At 46.4% G+C, this 25,867-nt stretch overlaps 6 protein-coding genes and 1 pseudogene across 6 annotated transcripts; 4 read left to right on the top strand and 3 right to left on the bottom strand.

The window, feature by feature from the left end:
- Positions 1-4,463: 4,463 nt before the first annotated feature.
- Positions 4,464-4,814, top strand: LOC104378183 (feather beta keratin). Its single transcript, XM_009985121.2, has one exon. It carries the CDS (start codon positions 4,464-4,466, stop codon positions 4,812-4,814), a length of 351 nt encoding a protein of 116 aa, XP_009983423.2.
- Positions 4,815-11,829: 7,015 nt separating this feature from the next.
- LOC147526141 (feather keratin B-4 pseudogene) lies at positions 11,830-12,162 on the top strand (annotated as a pseudogene).
- Positions 12,163-13,339: 1,177 nt separating this feature from the next.
- LOC147526140 (uncharacterized) lies at positions 13,340-13,975 on the bottom strand. Its single transcript, XM_086630446.1, has one exon. It carries the CDS (start codon positions 13,973-13,975, stop codon positions 13,340-13,342), a length of 636 nt encoding a protein of 211 aa, XP_086486572.1.
- Positions 13,976-17,815: 3,840 nt separating this feature from the next.
- LOC147526139 (uncharacterized) lies at positions 17,816-18,451 on the top strand. Its single transcript, XM_086630445.1, has one exon. It carries the CDS (start codon positions 17,816-17,818, stop codon positions 18,449-18,451), a length of 636 nt encoding a protein of 211 aa, XP_086486571.1.
- A 2,263-nt stretch (positions 18,452-20,714) lies between these two features.
- On the bottom strand, positions 20,715-21,080 carry LOC147526138 (scale keratin-like). Its single transcript, XM_086630468.1, has one exon. It carries the CDS (start codon positions 21,078-21,080, stop codon positions 20,715-20,717), a length of 366 nt encoding a protein of 121 aa, XP_086486594.1.
- A 1,611-nt stretch (positions 21,081-22,691) lies between these two features.
- LOC147526137 (scale keratin-like) lies at positions 22,692-23,057 on the top strand. The gene has a single exon (XM_086630464.1). The coding sequence runs from the start codon at positions 22,692-22,694 to the stop codon at positions 23,055-23,057; it is 366 nt and encodes a 121-aa protein (XP_086486590.1).
- A 2,299-nt stretch (positions 23,058-25,356) lies between these two features.
- LOC147526136 (scale keratin-like) lies at positions 25,357-25,722 on the bottom strand. The gene has a single exon (XM_086630466.1). The coding sequence runs from the start codon at positions 25,720-25,722 to the stop codon at positions 25,357-25,359; it is 366 nt and encodes a 121-aa protein (XP_086486592.1).
- Positions 25,723-25,867: the final 145 nt, after the last annotated feature.

Below are 25,867 nucleotides of genomic sequence, written 5' to 3'. Positions count from 1 at the left end.
TTTGACTTGATTAGACCACAGTAAGATGCCAAATCAAACCTCAAACTTTAGTCATTTTAAAGTTCTTCATAACAGCATTTGAATAACACTATCAGTGAAAAGAGCTATGTTAAAGTATGAACTTTGAGGACTACACATCTCCCTATATTTGCACACCTTTGCCTTCAGGGGAGCTATTTGAGCAGCAGAAGATGCAGATGTGAAGCTCAAGTCACAGGCTCTGCCTACACCAAAAGGCAACTCAGATTATACATATTACACATATAGCATGTACTATTCTGCTGCCTGGGCCAAACAACAAACTACAGCAAATAATGAGCGGTGGGTTGCAACAGAAACAGCGATGCCATGCAGAGGCATCCAGTCTGACTGAGCTAAATAAATAAGCTATAGATACATCCTTTGTTTCGAGCAATAAACCAGAAATTGGTGATACTGTGAGGGCATTAGCAGAGTTCCCTCCCAGTGCCCTGGATCCAGGTGCCTCAGATTATTGTGTGAAATTCAAATGGCTGCTGCTAATGCTGCCAACAAGCATCCCTATTAACACAATTAGCTAAGAATGAGGTCTGAGATAAAAGGAAGGAGTCTCAGAGCTGTTGTGAACAGTGAGAGAAGGGAATGGTACAGAAGGGTTCTGAGTTGCAAGAGCTTTTACAGTTTTCTTCAACCACTCAAAGCCTCTGAGACATTTGTTTTTTTATAATGAGCTAATTAATTATAACTCTAAATTTATTGCAGATGGCACTTGTCTTGCCAGGGAACTTCCATTTTCTGTGTGTGTTTCTCCATGCACAGATTTTGGGGTCACAGTTATGTCTGGAGCCATTATATGGGGATTACTGTGAGTAAGCTTCCAGTTCTATTTTGATTAAGAATTTTTTTCAGGCATTTAGTCACTCATAGGTGTCTCAGAAAGATGTTCTCACATTATGCAAAACCTTTTAATTATAATCCGAATGTTTATGTCTGCCCTTGATTATACAAAAAAAAAGCAGCTGTGAACTTCTGATTCACTCACTTTCACTTTAATTCATCTCAAAGATCAAATCATTAAGTCATTCTGACTGTACAATAAATTGGTTAGTGTTAGAACAATAATTATTGTAGCTATTTTCAAGGAAGGCTGTAGACATCTCTGAAAACGTTGCTAGTTCCTTTTTTTTTTTTTTTTAACTAAAATCTGCTTTTAAAAACATCTTGTGTTTTCCAAGCAGAGCTCAGATGAAGGAAGAATAAAATAAATTGGTAAAAATAATTTATGGATACTGTTATGCAAATTAGTTCCTCAAATAGCTGCTAGATACCAGCTGCTATAGAGGAAATAATTTTTGAAAAAGCCTGCTAATCCCTCAGAATGTGGAAAAGTACTGAGGAATGGACAGGGTTGGTGAAGCTAAAAAAAGTTAGGGCAGTTTATTGGAGAATCTCCTTGAAATATGAGTCGGCTTAAACCAAACTCTGAGCTATTTTTCTAATTAAAAATAAACCAGCTGTAATTCCTGCAGCCAGGAACAATGGCATAAATTTTAGAACCCAACAACTGACCTGCACTCCCAAATCTTAATACTATATTATTACAGAAGTGATACGAGAATTCAAATATGGGTCACATATCTTAAATTTGCACATAATATACTTTGCATGCCCAGCACTTTAATAAAAGCTTCTGATAAACTTTGAAGTTCTCACGAACCTATGGCCAAGCCAAACAAGTTTCTGTTCCCAGGGGATCTTCACAAAGACACTCCTCATTTAGAGATGATTTACATGTCTCAGTAGTCAAAGTGCTAAGAGAGCACAAACCTCAGCACTAATCTCTGTGTCTAAGATTGCTTATGCATTTTACCCCTTTACTATTTATCCTGCAAACCCCCTCTATAGAAGAGGCTCAATTTCATGGTGCCATCCAAAGACTGTTATAAAGTGACAGAAAAAATGACTGCAAGTGAAAAAATTATCGACACGTTTTGTATTTTTGACACTTCTCCAACTGGCAACCGTTGGTCTATAGAACATCTGTACCAGACACTGCACGGACAGTTGGAGAAATGAACGCTGTGGTAGGAAAGGAAGAATTCTTGTATGTGACGACTTCTGCCTCCACAGATGAGTTTTGCAAAGTCTTCATCTTTTTGCAGAGCTCTTCCTTGAGAGCAAACGTCACCAGGCAATGCGACATATTCATGCACGTGGAAGTTAACCTAAAAACAGTTGCTGATGTTTTGAGCTCTGAGATAAGAATAAAAGTGGATTTGTGGATTCTTTAGATAAAGAACTCCTAAGAGATCAGGCCCAAAATTAGAGACAGACAGGAAAGATCCTGTGTTAATAAGATTGTGCTGCAGACTCTTCCACAGAAGCGTTATCATTTGATATTATCTCAATAATATCAATAGTCTGGACTTCTCATACTCTTTTTGGTTTCTTCTTCCCTATCAAATAAGCAGTATCTTAATTGTTTTTATAGCTATATCTCAGCCTTTGTACACAGCCTTAACACTTTTCAGCTCCTCTCACAGGGTTCTTCAGTGTCCTTAACTTTTAACACTATTTGTTGCTCCTCTCTCATTTTGGGGCTGGAGTTGGGTAAAAGTTGTGTGTGTATTCCTGGCCATTTTTTTGGGGGGGGGGGGGAAAATCAGAGTCTCTTCTGTTCTCCCTAAAAGCAGCTTGAATCCCCAGACTACAAGTGCTCATGGGTTGACTTCCAAAAGCTGAAATTCTTCATGATTTCCAGCAGTGTTTACCTTGCATGGGAGGGTACCAGGGACTGCATTATGCAAATTATGCTTAATCTCCTTTAATGACACCAGGCAGATCCAAAAGGATTTTGAAGGCAGAATAAATTCTTCTGAATTAATCATTCTAGTGTTCCCAGAAATTAACTTGGCCCAGAATATTTTAAGATGAAAGAAACTTGTGGTCAGATATACATACCACAAGATAAGGAAGTGAAGCAGTAATAAACACAAATACTGAGGCAAAAAAATGTGTAATCAGTAGTGGCTCATAAATAACTTCATGCATAAAGAATGTCCCAAGTTGTTGGGCAACTTGGGACTCAGTATAAAAACCTGAGCAACTCAAGGCTCTTCCATCCATTTCTCTTGCCTTCTTTGCCTTGGTGAAAAAGGTGAGTCTGAACCCATTTATTCACTCTTTATATGTTGAACTGTGTACTCGGTGATTTTGTAGCTTTTCCTCACTAATGTTGTAGTACATTCAGATTTCTTTCTCTGAGGAAGGAAGGGGTTTTCATATGAAAGAAGAAGTTTTCTGTTGGTGGTCAGTTATACAAATCATCGAATGGGGCGATTAGCCACAAGTTAGCCAGCTGGGTCTATTTCTTCAATTTTGGATCCAAATAAGTTTTCAGGTCCCGCAGATGAACATAGAGTAACTGTAGTGAATTCTTGGTTCTGCCCAGTGTAGTGTGCTACTGTGGAAAACTCAGCTGTGGAAAATTCAGCTAAAGCCAGAAAATTTAAAGAACACGGGGATGCTAGCCAATACTGGCAGTCCTGGGCCACCAGCTCTCCATGTAGAAAGCAACCATCAGTCCGTGCCTGCCTTTGAAACTCAATTTGTAGCTCTTCAGCAGGCAAGGAGTGACCTTTAACCAGTTGCTTCTCCATCCTCCAAACAATTGTGGACAGCTTTGCAGTGTAGCTTCTGAGATCTGATGATGATTTAATATTAATACAAATACACAAACATAGAAATGTTCCTGAATTCACGTGCCTGTCCTTCCATTTCTTATTGAGCAAATTTTAAGTGATTAAGCTCCTATTTTCCACTTTCTAGAACTGGGAGAAGGGAACTCCAAGATGGAACGTGCATGAGAGGAAGATATAGGAATGAAATGGGAAAGGTTATTTGCTGTATTAACATTAGGTAGGATATTGGTCATCACTGACCGCTTAGCAAAGAGGCAAGCCTTGGATCAGGAGCAATAAGCTGAGTTGTACCTGGTCCAGAAGAACACCTTCATCTGAAGGCTACAGAGCCAATCTCCATTTCCCTAGGACACACAGAGCCCTAACAGTTTTCCTGTGTGCAGCCACAACTGCAAGGGGAAGTGTTGAAAGCGCCTTTTCCCAGGGTAGTGTCATGGCCATGTAATTAGGGCACTCTCTGTGATGTGAACAAAGGTTTTCAGCACCAGCATGTACCCTGGTTCCTGGATAAGTTGACTCAAAATGGGGGCTTCAGGGTAAGCTCCCGACTGAGATGAACCAGTGCTATCTTCCCTGGCAGTCACCTTAAAGAAAATGCATGCTTGACCCTGTTTTCAAAGTACTTCCTCTGGATCTGGTGAAAAATGTAGTTTGCTCCCCATGGAATCTTTGTTAGTTTGTTGTTCTCTTAGAGAATTTCATCTGTACAAATAGAGTTTTATTTAAATCCTTGTATTGCGTTTCTTTTTTTGTGTGTTTCAGGTTTACATCGACCCCACAGACATGTCCTGCTATGACCTGTGTCCTCCCACCACCTGCGGCCCAACCCCACTGGCCAACAGCTGCAACGAGCCCTGTGTCAGGCAGTGCCAGGACTCGACAGTGGTGATCCAGCCCTCTCCCGTGGTGGTGACCCTGCCCGGACCCATCCTCAGCTCCTTCCCACAGAACACCGCTGTGGGATCCTCAGCATCTGCAGCTGTCGGGAGCGTTCTCAGTGCTGGAGGGGTCCCCATCTCCTCTGGCAGCTCCTTGGGATTTGGGAGCTTTGGCTATCCAGGCCTGGCCAGTGGGTACAGCAGGCCCTACCGTCGCTACAACACCTACCGCAGTGGCTTCTATGGGCCGTGCTAAGGCGTGAGGAGCAATCAGGAAGGAATGACCAGGAATGCTGAAGCACGACCCGATGCAGGACTGAGCTCATGGCCATGGTTTTCAGATGCGATGTTAGACACCCACAACCTGAAGTTAAGGGAGCTGTGGGAGCTTGGCATCTCCTAAAATCAGGCCTTTGCTTGTCTTACTTTTGTTATGCTTTACTTCGTATTTCTGATCAAATGTCTTGTTCTTTTATGCCTTTTTTTTTGTATTTGACAATGACTAGGTGAAATATGTAATTATTAGAAATTGTTCTGCATGACTGAGTTAGAACAGTCTGCTTAAACAATGAAGAAGGAAGATCTCATTTTGCTGAGTGTGTCATTGTGAGAGGGATGAGTGGGTACTGTCCTTAGTGGACCATGGAAATGTATTCCTTACACTTTACGTTGCTTCCTTCCATTCCTCAGCCTCATTAAATTGTGTTGCATCATACTCCGAGTCTGCTGTACTCCTTTCTTCTCCCAGCCCCTTTTCCAGCTGTCTGTGATGAAATAGATCCCTTTGCAAGTCATCAGTTCCAGAAAACACTGTGCAAATAACTTCATGCCAATCGTCAAAGGTGAATGAGTCAGATTTCAGTTGTGTAAAAGGTTTTTCCTTTCTCTATACATGGTCAATCAAGCCTGAGACAATCTATCAAAGGCTAGAAAGAGATGATGTTCACCTGCAATAAATGTGTCTCCTGGTGTTGCATAAACAGAACATCTTAAAGTAAGGGAGGTGCTTCTGTTTACACTTTAAAGACTCTTTATCTTCTGTACCACGGGGATGGAAAAAGACCATTTAGCAGTTTTAGTATTTCTCTTTTATGAGAAAAAATGTTTGTTTTGAGGTGGATGCCTTTGAAGAGGGATGAGAACAGGGCAATAAGCTGATTTGAGAAGCAGGATTAGCTCCCCTTCAAAGAGAGATGGAATAGCCTAATTTCAGGGAAAAGCTGACTGAGGGGAATACTGTTTCTCCTTATCCTTCTGTAGATGTAACAGCTGAGTATCTACATAGAAAAGAGGACAGAGGCTGCAGCAGGAAAACCTACAGGGGCATGAGGTTTTCATGCCTACATCCCCAGAAACTATAGGGATAAACCTTTTTCTGAAGTGCTACCTCCACTCATGTATTCTTGCTGCACAAATAGGATATATGTCCTATTACCTGGGCAACCTGGAAGAAGATCATGGCTTTCTTTATCTTATCTGTGATGCTTAGCAAGACCCCTTTAAAAGAGGGGAGAGATTATGCTTTTCCTGAGCACAGCTGAGCTTGCTCAGGGCAGAGGTGGTGGGAGAGAGGCAGCAAGCTGGTGTAGCCCAGAGCTTTCTGATGGGTGCAGCACCTCTTGGCAGCTGAGATCAGGCCCTGGTAAGTCTCAAAGGGGAGGAAGAGAAGGCTTGGTGGTGTTTTCACAAGGAAATTGGTCTTTAAAATTTGCTGGCCTGGGAAATATGTCTGGGAGAAAAAGATTAAAAGATTTGAAGTTCTAACCTTTTCTCAGTGTGTCTTTATAAACTGACTCCTACCTGTTGTGCCTGGTAGATGAGAACTTTGTTGGGTGTTGCTTTGTTCTAATTTGACCATCTGTGTTGTAACAAAGGTAGTGTTTAGAGACTGGGAGCTTTGGTCCCTAAAGGAAGAAGGTTTGAAAAGTTCTGCCTAAAGGCTCTGGATGAGTCAGTGTCCTGTCAGTCCATACGACTCACAGCCTGGTATCTATGAAATTTTTTGCTTGGAGTCTTTGTCTGTTTCTCTACAGACTGATGCTGAACTGTAATTAAAGCCAGGGAAAGATGTTGACAAAGTTCTATTGCCTACAGTCATTAGTGGAGCTAAATTAAAGAAGGTATATCAGTTCCATGAAAGAATTAATAATTTTAAAGAGTAGGTTTTATTAATGTGCAACAGAAGAAAATGGAAAGTTAGCAGTTTGATATTATAATACAGAAGAAAGTTGGTCTGAATTAAATGTGTAATACATTTCTTGCCATGTCAGCTGAAGCTATTGCTTGATCAAAGGGGATACATTCCAAAGAAGTCATCATTCCTTTGCAGTTGTTGCGAAATAACTTTCTATTATGGACGTCAACCTGCATATCTAACACAGCAGAGAAGTTACAATTGCAGATACAATACAAAAATACAAAAGAACAAATAAAAAAAAAGATACAATAGTATTGACACAGCTGGAAAGAGTTATGGCTGAGGCACTACAGTGAAGGAATCTTCAGTGTATTCAGGTGGACAGGTAATGACATTTCTCATGACAAAGAACGTTTTCCTACTCTTGCAATCCCCTTCTGCAATTCTCTGTTAAGGTTTCTTCTGATTGACTGCACAAAACCTCTCCGCAGAGGTAACCCCTGAACCTGTACACTTTTTCCAAAGTTGGGATCATTCCATCAGACATTCAGAAATTGTAGCAGAAAGGTCTGGTATGCAGCTCGCTTCTTCAAAATGAAAAGTGAAAACAATCCTCAAGCATAATTTTCCCCCTTCATTCCAGTCCCAAACTGCCTTCTTTGGGTTAAAACTTATTGTAGCCGCAAGTATAGTGCAGTCCCAAAGTAAAAGGTTTCTTTGTTTGGTTTTGTAGTTAATCACAAAGCGTTGTATTCACTGCTGCAGAATGTGAGCTGGATTATCATGTTACAGAGAAAATTTTCTAGACTAGACAAGCTCAGGTGCTGCCTTTCAAGTTGTTACTGTGTTTGCTTTGGAAATGTCATAATGTGTTAGACGGGTGTCTACGTAACCAGGCAGCATGTGTGCAGTAACACATAGTACTAGACAACAGAACAGCGGCATAAAAACCAGTGCATGGTAGAGTACGCGTGCTCTCAACAAAAGAGCTGTCTGTGTCTTCTCTTTCTCTATTTAGAAACTTTCATCTGTTAATATCTATTGCTGAATAGCTGGAACAAGTTGGTTCCATAGAAAAAAAGAATAACATGAGCTGTTTTTGCAGGACACTAAGAATTTGCTACTTCCGTCAGTGAAAATTTAGTTCAATGTCAAATTTTGTAAAGGTGAAACCAGAATTGTGGTGTCTGCTGTGGGCAAGGAAAGAGGCAGGAAGGCCCTGAAGAGCAAGAGCTTTTATAGCTTTCTCAGACTGCCCGGAGGATCTGAGACATTCTTGCACATTTACTAAGTAATTCCTGCATTATTATTTTTTTTTTTGCATATGGCTGGGTTCCCACTAGTGAAATTGTTTTGTTTACTGTTTATGTTTATTGCCTGGACTTATCCTGGCGTTGGATGAAAACCGCGATCCGTGGTGTCTCTTTCATCTTTTTGGTTTGCATCCATTAAATATGCCTGGCTCCATTACACCGACTCCACCTTCCCAAAATGTGGGTGAGTCAGAACTCAATTTGGTTAGGAATTTTGTCTGCTCTTTAGCATTTTGATCACACCGGCCCATGGGTGTACCACCGGCTGTCACAGCAAGAGCTTCTAATTTGAGTCCTGAGTCTGCAATTTCAGATATCACCCTAAATAAGTGACTGTGAGACCTGGGTTCACTACTCTTTGTAATATTCCAGTGAGCAATATTGCAAAGCTTTGAGCTCCTGGGATGAGGAGATTGAGCCAGCCAGGCTGACTTGACATACAATCCTCTTCAGGAGAGGACTTGTGATTCTTTTCATCATCACTCTACCTTTTGATGAGTTTGTTTTCAAAACCACGTGCTTCTCTTAAGGTCAATAGATAGTTATTGCTACAAAGGAATACGTTTTTTAACATTTTGATACTGCAGTAGTGTATCTGTGTGTGCACATTGGTAAGAGCGTTGGGGAAAGACTGATAAATCTCAAGGGACAGGAGAACTTCAGTCAGCAGTGTCACTGATGGGGGTCATCACATGCCTAAGGACATCCAGCGACTGATGATTGGAATGAGGATTTTAAACGTGATTTTATGCAAATGCTTATTTGTATTTTAAGTAAAAAATGGAAAGACTCCAATATATGACACCATATAATACAAGGGAGTTTCTGAAATTCATTAGCAATCCTGGTCACAAATTTTAAACGCTGATCATATTCAAATAGTGTCACATACCTTCGCATTTTCTGAAAATGCATTATTTGCATGTCTGAGCCAGTGATGGAAAAAGTGCTGTGAACTTTGAAGACTTTTGTTCTTCAAAAGTGTACAATCAGCATTTATTTCCCAGGAGATCTTCATGAAGATACTCACAGTTCAGAGATAATTTGCATGTCTCTAGCTACGTGATTTAAACATTAGGAGAGGAGAGATTGGAATACGGATCCCTGCCCTAAAGTCTACTTATGCATTATGTACAATTACTTTTTAATCTAGAAATTGTCTTTGAAAAAGAAATTGAATTGTTGTACATTGCAATGTTCTTTAAGACCATGCAAAATGAAGACAACATTATTTGCTTTCTAAAGAGGAAAAAAGAACAAGAATATTATAAACTTCTGTAAGCAGCTTACCATTAATTTGGAGTACAATTCTGTATAATAGTCCAAGACACAGTAGGGGAAAATAATAATTTAATGGCAAATGTAAAACTTTTTGGTGACTTTAATGACCCCGTAGGTATGCTTGTGCAAGACTTTGAGTACCAGCGTCTCTGACTAGACTAAAATTCATATGCATCCTCAATCTGGCCTGAATTGTTTTCCTGGAGTTTGATGTAGGAAGAAAGCTAAAACTGCAGACTCCTTAGATTAAGGGCTTTGACACTCAGTTCCCAAATTGAAAAGCTATGACTCAAATTCCTTCATGGAAGCGTAGTAGTTAAATATTAAACGAGTAGAGCAGACTGCTGATACTCTTTCATCCTGTCTCCTGAGTCAAGAAAGTAAAATAATATAGTCCCACAAATAACCTATTTCCCAGTAAGTGCCTTTAAGACTGGTAAAATGCAATCAGCTCTGCAATGTGCTTTCTGTAATAATATTATTTTCTGGCTGTTTGAAAGGAATCTAGCAAACCTACAGTCCAATTCAAAGTCAGAAATAGTAACTTCTGGGTTTTTCAGAGTAAGATGCATGAAAAACTTACTCTCTCCATGAAGAGGGAAGGGGGATCTCACAGGGGAGTTCACACATGTCTTTCCTAATATATGTATTAATCTATGCCAAATGACATACATTGCATATATTGTCCTCTAGGATGCAAAATAACTTCTTCAGTAACTCAGATGAATCACTTGATCTGACCAGGAATTAACTGGGCTCATAAGATTTTAAGATAAAAGAAACCTCTATAGTGGAATGCATATGTTATGGGAAGGAAATTAAATCAAGGCAATAAATACAAACAGTGAGGAAAAAGTAAATCATCATCTGGAAATGTTTTGCATACAAGAAGTCTTCTGCAATTGGCTGGTAAATAGCTACATGCAGAATGTCTCAGGTCCTCAGGCACTCTGGAACTCGGTATAAAAGCCACCACAGTGAGAGCTGCTGCCATCCACTTCTTCTGCTTTATCCTCCTTGGTGAAAAAGGTAAGTCTGAATCTGCTTACTGTCCTTCAGTGTCCTGAATTGTTGTCTTCATTGTATTTTATTTTTACACTGTCTTGTCTATAGCAGTCTAAGGTTTATGGTTTATCAGTGTGTGGGGGGGAGACCTGCAAGTAGCTCTTTCTTTAAAAGAGGGTAGTTGTTCTTTGAAGGGTGGCAATTGCTGGACACCGAGCTTTGGACTCATTTTTCATTTATGTCACCGGATCATTGAGTTCTAAGATGTTCAAATGTCTGCACGTGAATTGCTCAGAAACTAGAAGCAAATGCGGAGAATCTGTACAGAGATTTTTGGCTTTCTCAGAGCTTTTTCTGTAGATAAGCAAGTAAGTAGGCTCAAATTTTCAGAAGTGTCCTGAGCAATACTGAAAGTATATCCCTTCTTGGACCAGGATACCATTAAAATAATTCTCTATTCCCAAGCACTTTGGGACCAGAAATATTTGAATCACCTCATTTCAAAATGCTCTGAATACTTTGGGAGTAGGTTTCCACTGCAGTGCCCCAGTAACCTGTAACTGAAATATCAATAGTAAAGCTTTTACCTGTTCTATTTGTTTATCAAATGGGTTTGGGCACCATCAACTTCCGTTTCACCCCCACTCTGTCAGAAACAGGCAGAAAGCTGCTTTCTCTGTAATTCTGCTGTAAGAGGAAACAAGCACAAAGAAAAAGGGATGATTAAATAAGAATTGGGCAGAGTATTTGTTCTTTTGCTGTTTAAGAGACAAGCCCAACCGTGGGGAGGATAACAGTTCCCTTTCATGGGTGTCATGTTATAGAATCATAGAATGGCTAGGGTTGGAAGGGACCTCAAGGATCATCTAGTTCCAACCCCCCTGCCATGGGCAGGGAAACCCTCCACTACACCAGGTTGCCCAAAGCCTCATCCAACCTTGCCTGGAACACTTCCAGGGATGGGGCAGCCACAGCTTCTCTGGGCAACCTGTGCCAGTGCCTCGCCACCCTCTGAGTGAAAAATTTCTTCCATCTAATCTAAATCTCCCCTCTTTCAGTTTAAAGCCATTACCCCTTGACCTATCACTACATGCCCTTGGAAAAGGTCCCTCTCCAGCTTATCAGGTTATGCTCCTCGCTTCTACCTGCTGCGGAATTTTTTCTTCTTTGTTCTGTTGTGGGGAGAAGTTTCTCCCAGTTGTATCGTACCAGACATCGTAAGCCTTATCCCTTGCTTCCAACCTATCACAGGGTTGTATGCATCCTGGAGGAGTGTTGTTGGAAACGAGTTGTCAAATACTGCTCAGGAGCAGGTAGAGCCACCCCTTGAGATGTCCTCTGTAGCACAGAGGAGTTTGGGTTTCATTGACGTCTCCTTTCAACCTGGGACTAACATGTTATTCCATTCTCCACACAGTATCTAGTTAGTTTCTCACACTATCATCTCAGCTGCTTAATTACATGACAGTAATTACAACCTCTTTCTTGTATTTACTTCCTTCCCTGTGTTTCAGACTCAGTCCCATCCTGCAGACATGTCCTGCTACGATCTGTGTCCTCCCACCACCTGTGGCCCGACCCCACTTGCCAACAGCTGCAACGAACCCTGCGTCAGGCAGTGCCAGGATTCGACATACGTGATCCAGCCCTCTCCTGTGGTGGTGACTCTGCCTGGACCCATCCTCAGCTCCTTCCCACAAAATACCACAGTGGGATCCTCAGCGTCTGCAGCTGTAGGAGATGCTCTCAGTGCTGGGGGGGTCCCTATCTCCTCTGGCAGCTCCTTGGGACTCGGGAGCCTTGGATATTCAGGTCTAGGTGGCCTTTATGGGAGGTCCTACCGTCGTTACAACCGGTGTGGGCCGTGATAAAGCCTTGGGGAAAAACCACAAAGGAACAACCAGAAGCTTAAAAGCGTGATCCGGATGCAGGACTGAGTTTATGACCATGGCCATATGCTTGCTGACCACCCTCAGCTTTTCCCTAAGCTAATGGGACTGCAGGAGCTTGGCATTTCTGATTTAATGCCTTTCTCTGCTATCGATGAGGTGAAAAATGTAACTTTTATTGTTCCATGTCGGAGTTGGGTGTCCAGCTATAAAGCATTGCCTTGAGATGGATGATTAGTTTTATCCATGTTCAACCCTACTGCTTTCTTAAGCTGTATATTTTTTTTAAATTCTGTTTCTCACTCATTAAATTTGTGGTGCATCATAATATGTGTCTTGGAATGTTTTTCCTCTCTCTTCCTCTTTGGACCCTTCTCTGGGAGAAACTTCCTTGTATGTAAAATACATTGTACCAGGTAGATCTTCATTTAAATCATACCAATTAGTAAGGAGTTAAGTATAAAAAAAATTATATATGATTCTTCCTTTGTTGGCTTCCTAGTTTAGGAATGCTGCAACTGTGTGATAATTGGTTGCTAAATTATGTGGTGATTTGGGGGCCTTAGAGGTGTCACCAGAAGTCTTCAGAGCAATAACAATTGCCCTGCCTGTTCTGAACCTTGGGGAAGATAATGACTGCTAAATTGCTAAACAAACATTCATTAAGACAATGCTGTTGATGCCTTAAGGATCCCTATTCAATTTTCATTCCACATTTTAAAGAGAGATTGAGCAGGGCAGATTGTTTGATAAGTAGACTCAGAACACCAGGGAGTTTTGCTGCAAGAGGATGAAGGACAAATGAAAACCAGAGAGTCTCTTATGCAACACCGAGGGGTTTTAATGTGACAGAGAAGCACAGTAGCCAATTACAGATCAAAGCAATACAAGGGGAAGCACGTGATGCACGTATCATGCTCTGGTACCAGTGCCACGCTCAGGACTCAAGGGACAACCAAGGTGATGGAGGGATGCAGGGGATGCCAGCGCACACTGTGGCACAGGTTAGTGGGCTGCTGGGCACACACAGCCTCCTCCTGTCCCCATGCCACAGCAGCTGATGCATCCTGCTTCTCCCCATGGCTCTTGCTCCACGTCCTCATGCTGTGGTCCTTGCTTCAGGGCTGTTGCTGGTTCCAGGCACCAAGCTGGGGCTTTAGAAAGACCCGCAGCTCCCACGGCGGGACCTGCCCCATCTCTGGAAGCCAGGGAGGTAATACCCCGTGCCACAGGAGGAGAAACCAGAGCTGTAGGACCTCCCACAATTGCCAAAGCCACTGGACCCATATCGGCCCCCATAGCCCAGGGAGCCTCCATAGCCCGTGTCATCTCCATAACCGAGGGAATGACCATACCCAAGGGAGCCCCCGTAGCCTCCCAAGCCAAAGGAGCTCCCATAGCCACGGGAACCCCCATAGCCAGAGAAGCCCCCCAAACCCAGGGAGCTGCCATAGCCCTGGGAGCCCCCGGAGCCCCCATAGCCTCCCAAACCAAAGGAGCCTCCGTAACTCCGTGAGCTCCCATAACCCAAAGAACCCCCAGAGCCTCCCAAGCCCAGGGAGCCCCCATAACCCTGGGAACTCCCCAACCAGGCTGGGCCTGATGATCCCACAACGCTCTCCTGGGGAAAAGAGCTGAGTATGGGGCCTGGCACTGTCACCACAGCCGGTGGTGGAAAGATCACTGCCCTGGAGTCGGGGCATTGCTGCACACATGGCTCATTGTAGCTCTCGGCAATCGGCTGAGGGCAGGTCACCCCGTAGGGTCTGTAGGACTCGCTGTGGCAAGACATCCTTCTTGTGACGGCTGTGAGTCTGCAATGCACAGCAGTGAGGAGGTTTTGAAGGCAGAAATTTTCACCTGGCTCTAGATGCCTGTGCTTGCTTAAAGTCAGTGGAAATTGTGACAGCTTGGGGTTCGTTACCTTGCAAAGTATACTGACATGTGGTTGCACAGATCACATCCTAGACTGTTTGTTGTCAAGATCCCCTAGATCTCTCACACAGATGCAGATGTCTAATGTCATGTATGGTGAATCCCACACTTGATATCACTGCTCTTACTTATAGCACTGTTAATCTAATTTATTAATATCAGCTGAAACAGATTGAAGTTTGGTAATGTATTTACAGCAAGTTAAGAACTAAAGTATCAGAAAGAGCCAGTTATTTCTATAGTTTCATATTGCTTCACCAGTAGCACTCAACTTACATATGGGAATATTTGAATTTATGGGGCAAATACTACCACAAGGTGGTACATGGTGTGATCACTCTGATATTTTGAAATGTTATAATGCATGTAGATCCTGAATTGGAACTAAAATGCCTGGGAAATATTTATTTAAGGTGGTATAGTAGAACTTCCCATTTTGTTCTAAGGATAACACCTTCTGACACCCGCAGTTCTCTAACCTGCCAATCCATAGCATCATGTAGAATTTAACATCAATAGAAAAGAGCTTGAGGAGAATAAAGGTTGAGCCAAATTGCACTTACCCTGTCCACCAAGGAGAATAAGCCAGAAGATGTGGATAGAGAGGCCTGGAGTGAAGACAGCTTTTATACATCTCTCAAACTGCTTACCAATATGAAACACCCTTCGTGCCTCAGGTCTTACCTGGTAAAAAAACAACCTTCACATTGAGGGATTTAATTTTGCTGGCTTTGCACTGCCACTCCCCACCTTCAAAAGCAGGTGTGACACAATGTCAGTACCAACCTGTGGGCATGGGTCTGGCGAATGACAAGATCTTTCAGACATCTGATACCCAGTATTGGGGCATCTGCTATTTAATTCCACTTCAAATAATAAGTTTGATTTTTAGGGTAGATGAATAAGGGTCAATTAAAGTTATTATTCTTTTAAGAATAGTGCTATTTATGTGGCTATTATGAATATACGTGCAAGCTGGATAAAAAAGAATGAAGTTATAGAAAGAGGGAGAATTTCAAGTATCTGCTTCTGGTGAAACATGAGGATTTTAACACCTATATTTGCAGATGAGATACCATTAATTACTCATGAATTATAAGGTGGAATCCATTGCTATTTTTACTGCTCTCTTTGAAATGTCGTTGAGGCAGTGACACTTCAGAGGTGTTCTGGATCCTCCTAGGAATGATAAGAGGTTTTACAACTACCCATTGAAAATTCATATTTGATGTGTTGTACTATTGTTATACACAAACATGCAACTATCAGCACATAAATCTTGTGCAAGAGCATCAATTTAGAGATGTGTGAATGAAATGTTCTGTGTCATTAGGTACAGCTTCACGCATAAGAGAAGAGGGCATTTAGACATGAGAGAAAGCCATCAGGGAAGTCTTAGAGCAGAGATTTTAGGGCATCAGTTGGAGACCCCTTGTTTTTCAGAACACGGACAGATAGCTAGTTAAGCCTGAAAATTCAGATAATTTTTATTAGAGCTCTTTTTTTCACCCCCTAAAATTTAAGACAATAGACATTTCAGGCATATTAGCAAAATACTGGCTCATGAAGGGAGATGAAGTTACTATCTATGATCTGTAGCATGAACTTGTCATAATCTCCCCAAACATATTAATACTTAGTAAAATAAACTTGTTCTCATGAATGAAAATCAAATCATTGAAAGCATTGATGTTATAAATCAGGGTCTGGTTAGAGAATCAAAAGGAGTGACATGGGTTGGCATATTTTTAAATGATTTTGTTTCATAACAAGGGAGCTTCTAAATCCTGCCCTTCATTTAATATGATAATAACAGAAATTGCAAGCCACAAGTATTAATGAGTATTTGTGAAGCAGCTTAAAGTCATTATCTTCCAGGTGCCTCTCATTATTATCAGCAAATCCTGATGACACTTCAAAGGCACAGCTATCTTACAATTTAGAGGTAATTTATATCCTATCTTTTGCAATATTGTAAAATTAGAAAACAACACATTTGCAGATAACTGTATGATGCCATAGACTTATCCCATTAAAATATATCCTTTTAAATATTGTTTTATTAATTTCCCATTTTTTTCTAAGTGGCTGGTACTGCGGTGATGGGGGAAGAAAATTAGAATTGTTTTTAAATGTCTTTCTAACTGAACTTCTGGAAGTAAAGATTTCAAATGAAATTTTGAAATGTTTGGTATTAGCTTTGGACAGAGACCCCATCAACAGCGCTGGCTATATCAATAAGGGCTTTTCTGCCTCTTTGGAGGTGTCACTTAGCCCAGCCATTCCTCTGTTAACCCTGTGTCATCTGAATTGTCTCAGAAGACTTGAGAGAAGGATGTTGGGAGAAGTTTCGATGGACCGATGCTGACTCCATTTGGGTTGTAGTAAATATTTCTAGTCATGCTGGGTGGGACTGTATCATTCCCCTATATCATTTGACAGGTGAAGTAAATCAGACACAGCACCCTTAACTCCCTGGGTTAATTGTAGGTAAAATGAAAAGCTTAGAGCACAACCTAAAAACTTTACCAGGACTTACTGCTTTCATGCTGTTATTAGGAATCGTGATATCCCACCAGGAGCAAGCCTGCATCACGTCATCTCTTTGCTCTGCTGTATAACAACATTCATAGAGCCCTAGCCAACTACGAGGAGAACTTGCGTCCTTTCAGAGATGAACTTCTAGCTCATGTTGGATGACCTTCACCTGGTGTGTGCATGTGGCACCAAAAGGACTCCATGCCATGTAAGTACTACCTTGAATGTTGAAATGGGACTAATGTGATGCATGACTCTTGTCTTGGCTTCCAGTCAATGACTGTATGGCAACCCTTCAGCTGCAAGTTCCCAAAATCCCCTAAAATGACAATCACAGATAAATGATTGTCATCAGCAGTTGTATCACACCCACACTAACACTTGGGAGGGACAGTGCTGAGGTGGCAAAATTAAAGCTCCCACTATCATGTTTGTTTTGTAACAAATTAGGACCAGAGGCACAGAGGGTGGCTTAAAGAAGCATATAAAAGCCCGTGTCACCCCCAGCTCTTCTATCTGCTTCTCTTGTCTCAGTCTCTGCCGTGAACAAGGTGAGTGTGATTTCACTCATTCTTTCTACTACTATCATCTTTCACTTTAACAATGCTTTTGTCACAGAGATGCTTCCTGCATGTGTTTTTACAGACTTTTATCCTTTGTTTCCTTCAGAAATGTGCCTTTGTCAAGATGCAGCATCACAAGTCGCTGCATTAGAATAGGAAGTAGATCTCCAAGGTCTAGAATTACTCGGGGTGACTTACACCCCATAAAGTCTGAATTAATACATATAGTCAATGAGCATTTTCTTCTATTCATGTTTGCTTCTTCTTCATTGCTTCTTACATTTTGTGAGTGCATCCTCACCAGTTCAAGTTGCTACAGAAAGCTCTGCTGCATAAATCATCCAGTACTGAACTTCTGTTTCACATCAAATTATTTAACGAAGGTGATCATGATGTTATGAAAGAAAGGTTAAAGGATGAGTTGATACAAGAATGAGGTTTATATGTTAGAATATATAAATTGATCTATTTCCCTGTTAAATTCTGATGTTTCAGACACAGAGTTCATATCCTCCCAGCCCAGCTCTGGTATTTGTTCATTTACTTCATCTTTCCTCACTGTTGTGCATTGCAGACTCACAGCCGTCACAAGAAGGATGTCTTGCCACAGCGAGTCCTACAGACCCTACGGGGTGACCTGCCCTCAGCCGATTGCCGAGAGCTACAATGAGCCATGTGTGCAGCAATGCCCCGACTCCAGGGCAGTGATCTTTCCACCACCGGCTGTGGTGACAGTGCCAGGCCCCATACTCAGCTCTTTTCCCCAGGAGAGCGTTGTGGGATCATCAGGCCCAGCCTGGTTGGGGAGTTCCCAGGGTTATGGGGGCTCCCTGGGCTTGGGAGGCTCTGGGGGTTCTTTGGGTTATGGGAGCTCACGGAGTTACGGAGGCTCCTTTGGTTTGGGAGGCTATGGGGGCTCCGGGGGCTCCCAGGGCTATGGCAGCTCCCTGGGTTTGGGGGGCTTCTCTGGCTATGGGGGTTCCCGTGGCTATGGGAGCTCCTTTGGCTTGGGAGGCTACGGGGGCTCCCTTGGGTATGGTCATTCCCTCGGTTATGGAGATGACACGGGCTATGGAGGCTCCCTGGGCTATGGGGGCCGATATGGGTCCAGTGGCTTTGGCAATTGTGGGAGGTCCTACAGCTCTGGTTTCTCCTCCTGTGGCACGGGGTATTACCTCCCTGGCTTCCAGAGATGGGGCAGGTCCCGCCGTGGGAGCTGCGGGTCTTTCTAAAGCCCCAGCTTGGTGCCTGGAACCAGCAACAGCCCTGAAGCAAGGACCACAGCATGAGGACGTGGAGCAAGAGCCATGGGGAGCAGCAGGATGCATCAGCTGCTGTGGCATGGGGACAGGAGGAGGCTGTGTGTGCCCAGCAGCCCACTAGCCTGTGCCATGTTTTGCCCCAGCTGCATGGCTGAGCCTTGGTATCCCCTGCATCCCTCCATCACCTTGGTTGTCCCTTGAGTGGCACTGGTACCAGAGCGTGATATGTGGATCACGTGCTTCCCCTTGTATTGCCTTGATCTTCTTTAACTGTCTGCTGTGTTTCTCTGTCACATTAAAACCCCTTGAAGTTGCACAAAAGCCTCCACCGTTTTCATTTGCCTTTTCAGCCTCCTCTTGGAGCAATATTCATTCTTATGTAGGGAATAAGTGCCTGGAGATCCTCAGCAGTCCAAGTGTTATGATAAAAAACGAGCTTGGTTTCAGCTATTTATGCAGTTCTTAAGCATGTCTGTTTAATTTTTCTCTTTTTACTGGACTTTATTCAGTAGGTGCTCTGCCAAAGTTTTCTGACAGTGAAGAGTGATCTAAAAATGGCTTGTTAATAATTTTTCTGTATTCGTGTCATGTTGAAACATGTTGCACGCACAGATATGCTTTCAGTTTAATTCTACAACTAAATTTAAAAGATCAAAATGCCTTGTTACGGGGAAAATGAAAATTTTCCAGTGATGAGGAGAAGCTTCTTTCCTGAGCAGGAAACACTTTTTTTGATATCTGAAATTAATTCCTAGCTCTGACTGACAAGTTTTGCACATTTTCTGCTGAAGGAGTGGTTTCCTGAGCGATTGTTCATAGATGCCATGATGAGATGAACAGTGTGAATTGAGTGTTGAGTTCACAGACATTGCTCTTCTTAGCAGAAGAGCTCAATTAAGTGATGAAGAAAATGTGCATCTTTTTCTTAGCTCTAAATGTTCCTCTTACCATAAAACAATAGCCAAGACAACATGGAGAAAGCCCCATGAAAGGTAGGAGTTTCTGCAGGGTTTATGAAGTGCTTTTGTCTGCCAGTGATGGAGGTGGAAATCTGATAGCAAAAGCTGAACTATACAACCAATAAGACGGATAACAAAGCTGCAGTTAAAAGTGTGTGGGGAGCAGAAATCTGGTTGTATTATGCAGCAGAACTTGAACGAGAATGAAAGTTAGAGGAAAACCATACAAACCTCTCCTTCGTGACAGAGTTTAAAATCCCCACATTTCTTTAATGAATTCATGACAAATACCTTCAACTAGCGTAAAATGAGAACCAAGATAAGAAAAATATAGATCATTAATCCAAAGAAAAAGGAGATTAATACTTTCAGGAGATTAAGTGGGAATGCTCCTGCTACCTTTAGCAAGGCCCACAGCTGCTGTGGAGGAACCGACTGTACTAGTGTGAGGAATATGGGCTGCAGTACCTGCTGCTGAGCCTGGAGAAGAGTGAAATCTCATACCCAAGAGGGGCCCTAAAGTTCTACAAGTACGTGAAGAGGCTCGTGAATCCCAGGTATGACTCAGAAGCAAAACAGCAGTGGGACCTAGTGGAGCTTGTATCACTCCCAGGCTCAGAAGGCCAGGCAAAGGAGCACTGCCAGTGCCAGTCCTGCTCTCTGCTCTTTCCCCAGCTCCTGCAAACCCAATCCAAAGGCTCTCCCTCCCCTGACCACACCCTACCTCTCCCAACACCACCACCCCTCACCTCACCTGGTCACCCTACGACCACCATCTTTCCTCTCCCAGTTCCTGGCCACCCAGCCCTGAGATCTACCTGACTTGGGAAAAGGAGACAGGGAGACACCACTTGGATGCAGGAAAGCTTTATTGTGCCCAGAGGGGCAACAGAGATTGTCATAGAGACGGTGGGCCAGAGCCAGAGAGGCTGGTTGCTACGTGTTGGAGGAGGCAAAGGGATCTTCTCCAGAGCATGGCTTCCGGCAGCGCAGGCTCCCCTTGGTGCTTTATGACAGATGCTGAGGGCTTGGTGCTGCAGCCTGGCTGAGCCTTTTGGGTGCACCTCCTGCCCTGACCGCCAGCCAGAAGGAGAGGGCAGGGGAGGAGAGCAGAGGAAGAAGGGCCAAGGGGTTGCAGCAGTGGCAGCTGCCCAGGCGTTTGGTGCTGATGCTGCTCAGCACTGCTCAGTGGCCTGTGCCCGCCAGCTCAGGCCTGTGTGGGTGGTGGTAGAGTTGGCATGGGTCTGGGGGCAGTGGTTGGGGCTGCAGTGGGTCTAGCAGGACCCGCAAGTGTCCCAGAGCTTCTTGCCATAGCGGGGCACGGTCCAAGGGCCGTAGGCGGGAGAGGCGTAGGGTGTGCCAAAGGTGCAGAGGCCCCCCGAGCCCAGGGTAGCCCCAGCACCATAGAGGCCCCCCAGCCCCAGGTTGCCCCCGAAGGCGGGTGCTCCAGAGGAGCCCACCACGGCTTGCTGGGGGAAGGAGCTGAGGATGGGGCCGGGGAAGGTGACCACCACGGGGGGCGGCTGGATGAAGACTGTGGAGTCAGGGCACTGCCGGGCGCACAGCTCGTTGCAGCTGTCGGCGATGGGCTGTGGGACGGCCACGCTGGTTTTTGGTGGGTACAGGTCCTTGCAAGCCATCTTGGTGGGGGATCGGCAGATGCTCTGCAAGAGGGATGGCAGAGATGGTCAGAGAGCAGCAGAAAGGAGCACCCAAGGTGTGTGGGCCGGGAGCGGAACAGAGGGCAGGAGGAGAAGCGCTCGCAGACTTACCCTGTTCCCTGAAGTGAAGGCAGTTGGAGCAGTGGTTGGCAGAGCCCGGCAGAAGCACAGCTTTTATAGCGGCCCCACTGGTACTCAGCACCACCTGGGCCAATCTGCAGAGGCCACACACCCTCCTTCCAATGCCATGACAGGGCTGTGCAGCTCATGTCCCTCCCTGACTCACCGTCCGCTGGCCACACCAGCCCATAGAATCATGGAATGATATGGGTTGGAAGAGATCTTGAAGATCATCTAGTTCCAAGTCCCCTGCCATGGGCAGGGACACCTTCCACTACAACTGGTTGCTCAACGCCTCAACCAATCTGGCCTTGAACATTTTCAGGGATGGGGCATCCACAACTTCTCTAGGCAGCCTGATCTAGTGCTTCGCCACCCTCAGAGTGAAGAATGTCTTCCATAGATCTAATCTACATCTCCTCTCTTTAAGTTTAAAGCCATTGCCCCTTGTCTTATCACTATATGTCCTTGTAAAAAGACCCTCACAAACATGCCAAATTCAAGGCGTTCCACCCTGTTCTGCTTGCTGGGCTAAAGGATGATATCTCCTCGAGCAATGGAGCTCCAGGGCCAAGGGCAAGGGCCTGAGGAGCTGGGGCCACGCTAGCGACAGCCTGTGACAAGTGGGTCCAAGCGAAAGTCTGAGCTCCTTGCACTGGGCACCATGGGGAAGAGCACGAGGGGTCTTTCTCTCACTGACTTGCAGAGGTCAATGGCCAACACCAGCAGGCAGATGGAGACCGGCTGCGTTGGGCTGGCGAGTGAGGCACGGTGCTGAGCAGGCAGTGGCCCAGAGGAGTGCCTTTGATTTGACGTTTCGTAACCCGGTGCCTCTGCAGATCATAGCAGATGGCGTGGGGCTGGTGGTTGGGAGGCCTTTGGAGGGCAGCGCCAGGCCCCTGCTCTTCCCCGTGACTCTGCCAAGGAGGTGTGAGGCCACCCCGAGACAAAGCCCTTGGACAAGAGCTGTGGCACGCAGGGCACTTGCAGTCAGCATTTATCACGCTGCGAGACCTCTTCCCCAGGGAGATAATGAGAAGGGAGCGGGGCTGATTTGGCCCATGAGGTGGCAGCTGGCAAGTGTCCGAGTGGGGTAATTGCAGGGGCTGATAGAGCACGTTGGGGCTGGTGAAGTAACGGCGTCAGCAAAAGAGCCCCGTGCCACGTGGGGAGGAGGCGGGGGCTGGGCTGTAACGGGCCACGTGCTCCCAGCACGGACGGCTCCTCCCCGTGCTCCTGGCCGGCCATAAAAGCAGTGCCCTCTGCCAGTGCCGGCATCCCACGCTCCTGCCTGGCTCTGCTCAGCACAAGGGTAGGTGGGTGCCTGCGGGTCTCTGCCTCCTCTGACAGGGGTCGGCATGGGGCTTCCCTGGGCAGGTGAGCTGTGGGTGGCTGGGGTGGAATCTCCTCCTCGTTTATGAAACCTGTCCCTGGGGCCGTGTCTTTCAGGCTCAGCTCTCTCGCACCAGGATGGCTTGCAAGGACCTGTACCCACCGAAAACCAGCGTGGCCGTCCCACAGCCCATCGCCGACAGCTGCAACGAGCTGTGCGCCCGGCAGTGCCCCGACTCCACGGCCTTCATCCAGCCACCCCCCGTGGTGGTCACCTTCCCCGGCCCCATCCTCAGCTCCTTCCCCCAGCAAGCCGTGGTGGGCTCCTCTGGAGCACCCGCCTTCGGGGGCAACCTGGGGCTGGGGGGCCTCTATGGTGCCGGGGCCACCCTGGGCTCAGGGGGCCTCTGCACCTTCAGCACACCCTACGCTTCTCCCGCCTACGGCCCGTGGGCCGTGCCCCGCTACGGCAAGAAGCTCTGGGACACCTACGGGCCCTGCTAGACCCACTCCCCAGAGCCCTCTAGCCCCTGGCCTGACTCACCCTCACACCTCCTCTCGTTTCTCCCCTCCTTTCCCTCTCTCCATGCCACCACTCCTCATCACTCCTGCCCAGGACAGCATGCACCACTCCACCATTGTCCCACAAGGCGCTTGCTTCTCTCTGCGACAGCCACCGCCTGCCAGAAGCCTGAAGGAACAACTCTCTTGAAGCCTCAAGAAGGGACAACCTGCTGGCCTCTGCCTTCTGGATGCTTCTCTGCCCTTGAAATAAAACAATTCTTCATCCAACTCCTGCCTCTCTGTTTTTCCTTTTGAAGCCCAGCGTGGGCTGCATGCCGAAGGAGCCCTGCACGTGCTGCCCACCAGCTGGGGCAGGGCAGTGGCTCAGCCTCAGCTGCCTTTCGGGAGACCCCACAGCCCTGGCAGCCCTGGCCACGCACACTCCTGCAGCGCAGCTCCAAGGGCTCTGCCTGAAGGCAGGTGGCTCCCCTGCGTGCAGGACATGCAGCTCGGGGGGCTTTGCAGACCTCCAGCCCCACTGGGCACGAGTGGGGCTACCCGAGGGGCTTGGACACAGCCAGGGCCAATGGCTGCCACAGCTCCAGCCCCTTTCTGCCTCCACGGCTCTGCAAAAGGCCCTGGGAGAGAAAACAACCAGGAGACTTCCGTTTCCCCTTCCTTCTTCCCTATCCCTTTTTCTTTTGTATTATCTTTCTTCTCCTCCCTCTCCTTTCCTTTCTTCTCCCTTTGCTTCTCTCCCTTCCCCTTCCCTCTGGATGCCATCCCTTCCCTTCAGTGTGTCCACCACACCACACAGCTTGGTGACATCAGCAAATTTGTTGAGGGTTCACTCGATCCCACTGTCCATGTAGCCGACAAAGATATTAAACAGGACCGGCCCCAGTACAGACCTCTGACGAAAACCACTTGTCACTGGCCTCCACTTGGACATCGAGCCATTGACTGCAACTCTCTGAGCATGACCATCCAGCCAATTCTTTATCCACTGGGTCGTCCAGACATCAAATCTGTGTCTCCTCGATTTAGAGACAAGGATGTTGTGCAGGACAGTGTCAAGTGTTATAAACAAGTCCAGGTAGATGATATCGATGGCTCTTCACTTATCCAACACCTTGTAACCCCATTATAGAAGGCCGCAAAATTTATCAAGCACCATTTGCGCTAAGTGAAACCATGTTGGCTGTCACCTTATTTTCCATACTCTCTGTCCCTTCAGCATCTCCATGTGGACCCATGCTCCACTCTCTCCAGTAGCCCCACATCTCTGGAGTTCTGGAAACAGCTCTGCAGGGGTGGCCTCACCGATGCTGAGCAGGTGGAAGGATCCCCTCCACCCACCTGCCAGCCACACTCCTCCTTCGTTCGTGTGCAGCCCAGGACAAGGCTGGCAGCCTCTTCTCAAGGCACATTGCCACCACCTACTCTCCTTGCTGTCCGTCTTCCAGCACCTCCAGGGCCTTTCCTGACAAGCTGCTCTCCAGCCAACGATGACCATTTCCCAAGCGCAGGCTTTAACGCTGCCTCTCATCCAGCCTACTCTTTGCGGACGCCCGCAGATGCTGCCGTGCTTCTGCAGAGCTGAGGGAGCTGGTGGAGCTGATGCCAATCGTAGCCTGAGAAGGCCAGGCAAAGGAGCACAGCCAGTGCCTGTCCTTTCTCTGCCCTCTTCCCTTTCCCCAGCTCCTGCAGACCCAATCCTAAGGCTCTCCCTCCCCGACCACACTCTCCCTCTCCCAGCTGCACCAGCCCTTACCTCGCCTGGCCACCCTACAACCAGCATCTGCCCTCACCAGCTCCTGCCCACCCAGCCCTGAGATCTACCTGACTTGGGAAAAGGAGGCAGGGAGACAGCACTTGGATGCAGGAAAACTTTATTGTGTAAAGAGGGGCAACAGAGATTGTCATAGAGATGGTGGGCCAGAGCCAGAGAGGCTGGTTGCCACGTGTTGGAGGAGGCAGAGGGATCTTCTCCAGAGCATGGCTTCTGGCAGCACAGGCTCCCCTTGGTGTGGCACGGCAGATGCTGAGGACTTGGTGCTGCAGCCTGGCTGAGCCTTTTGGGTGCACCTCCTGCCCTGACCACCAGCCAGAAGGAGAGGGCAGGGGAGGAGAGCAGAGAGAAGAAGGGCCAAGGGGGTGCAGCAGTGGCAGCTGCCCAGGCGTTTGGTGCTGGGACTGCTGAGCACTCCTCAGTGGCCTGTGCCCGCCAGCTCAGACCTGCGTGGGTGGTGGTAGCGTTGGCGTGGGTCTGGGGGCAGCGGCTGGGGCTGCAGTGGGTCTAGCAGGACCCGCAGGTGTCCCAGAGCTTCTTGCCGTAGCGGGGCACAGCCCAAGGGCCGTAGGTGGGAGAAGCATAGGGTGTGCCGAAGGTGCAGAGGCCCCCTGAGCCCAGGGTGGCCCCAGCACCATAGAGGCCCCCCAGCCCCAGGTTGCCCCCGAAGGCGGGTGCTCCAGAGGAGCCCACCACGGCTTGCTGGGGGAAGGAGCTGAGGATGGGGCCGGGGAAGGTGACCACCACGGGGGGTGGCTGGATGAAGGCCGTGGAGTCAGGGCACTGCCGGGTGCACAGCTCGTTGCAGCTGTCGGCGATGGGCTGTGGGACGGCCACGCTGGTTTTCGGTGGGTACAGGTCCTTGCAAGCCATCTTGGTGGGGGATTGGCAGAAGCTCTGCGAGAGGGGTGGCAGGTATGGTCAGAGAGCAGCAGAGGGGAGCACCCTAGGTGCGTGGGCTGGGAGCGGAGCAGGTGGCAGGAGGAGAAGTGCTCGCAGACTTACCCTATTCCCTGAG

This window comes from Tauraco erythrolophus, assembly GCF_009769465.1.
Source record: "Tauraco erythrolophus isolate bTauEry1 chromosome 30 unlocalized genomic scaffold, bTauEry1.pri scaffold_44_arrow_ctg1, whole genome shotgun sequence".
NCBI classification, from domain to species: Eukaryota; Metazoa; Chordata; class Aves; order Musophagiformes; family Musophagidae; genus Tauraco; species Tauraco erythrolophus.
Note: the sequence above shows the minus strand (reverse complement) of the source record. Positions and strands in the feature narration are given on the sequence as shown.

Bases quoted from the DNA above. Each gene is read 5' to 3' on its own strand.
- LOC104378183 (XM_009985121.2), top strand. From the start codon at position 4,464: ATGTCCTGCTATGACCTGTGTCCTCCCACCACCTGCGGCCCAACCCCA.
- LOC147526140 (XM_086630446.1), bottom strand. From the start codon at position 13,975: ATGTCTTGCCACAGCGAGTCCTACAGACCCTACGGGGTGACCTGCCCT.
- LOC147526139 (XM_086630445.1), top strand. From the start codon at position 17,816: ATGTCTTGCCACAGCGAGTCCTACAGACCCTACGGGGTGACCTGCCCT.
- LOC147526138 (XM_086630468.1), bottom strand. From the start codon at position 21,080: ATGGCTTGCAAGGACCTGTACCCACCAAAAACCAGCGTGGCCGTCCCA.
- LOC147526137 (XM_086630464.1), top strand. From the start codon at position 22,692: ATGGCTTGCAAGGACCTGTACCCACCGAAAACCAGCGTGGCCGTCCCA.
- LOC147526136 (XM_086630466.1), bottom strand. From the start codon at position 25,722: ATGGCTTGCAAGGACCTGTACCCACCGAAAACCAGCGTGGCCGTCCCA.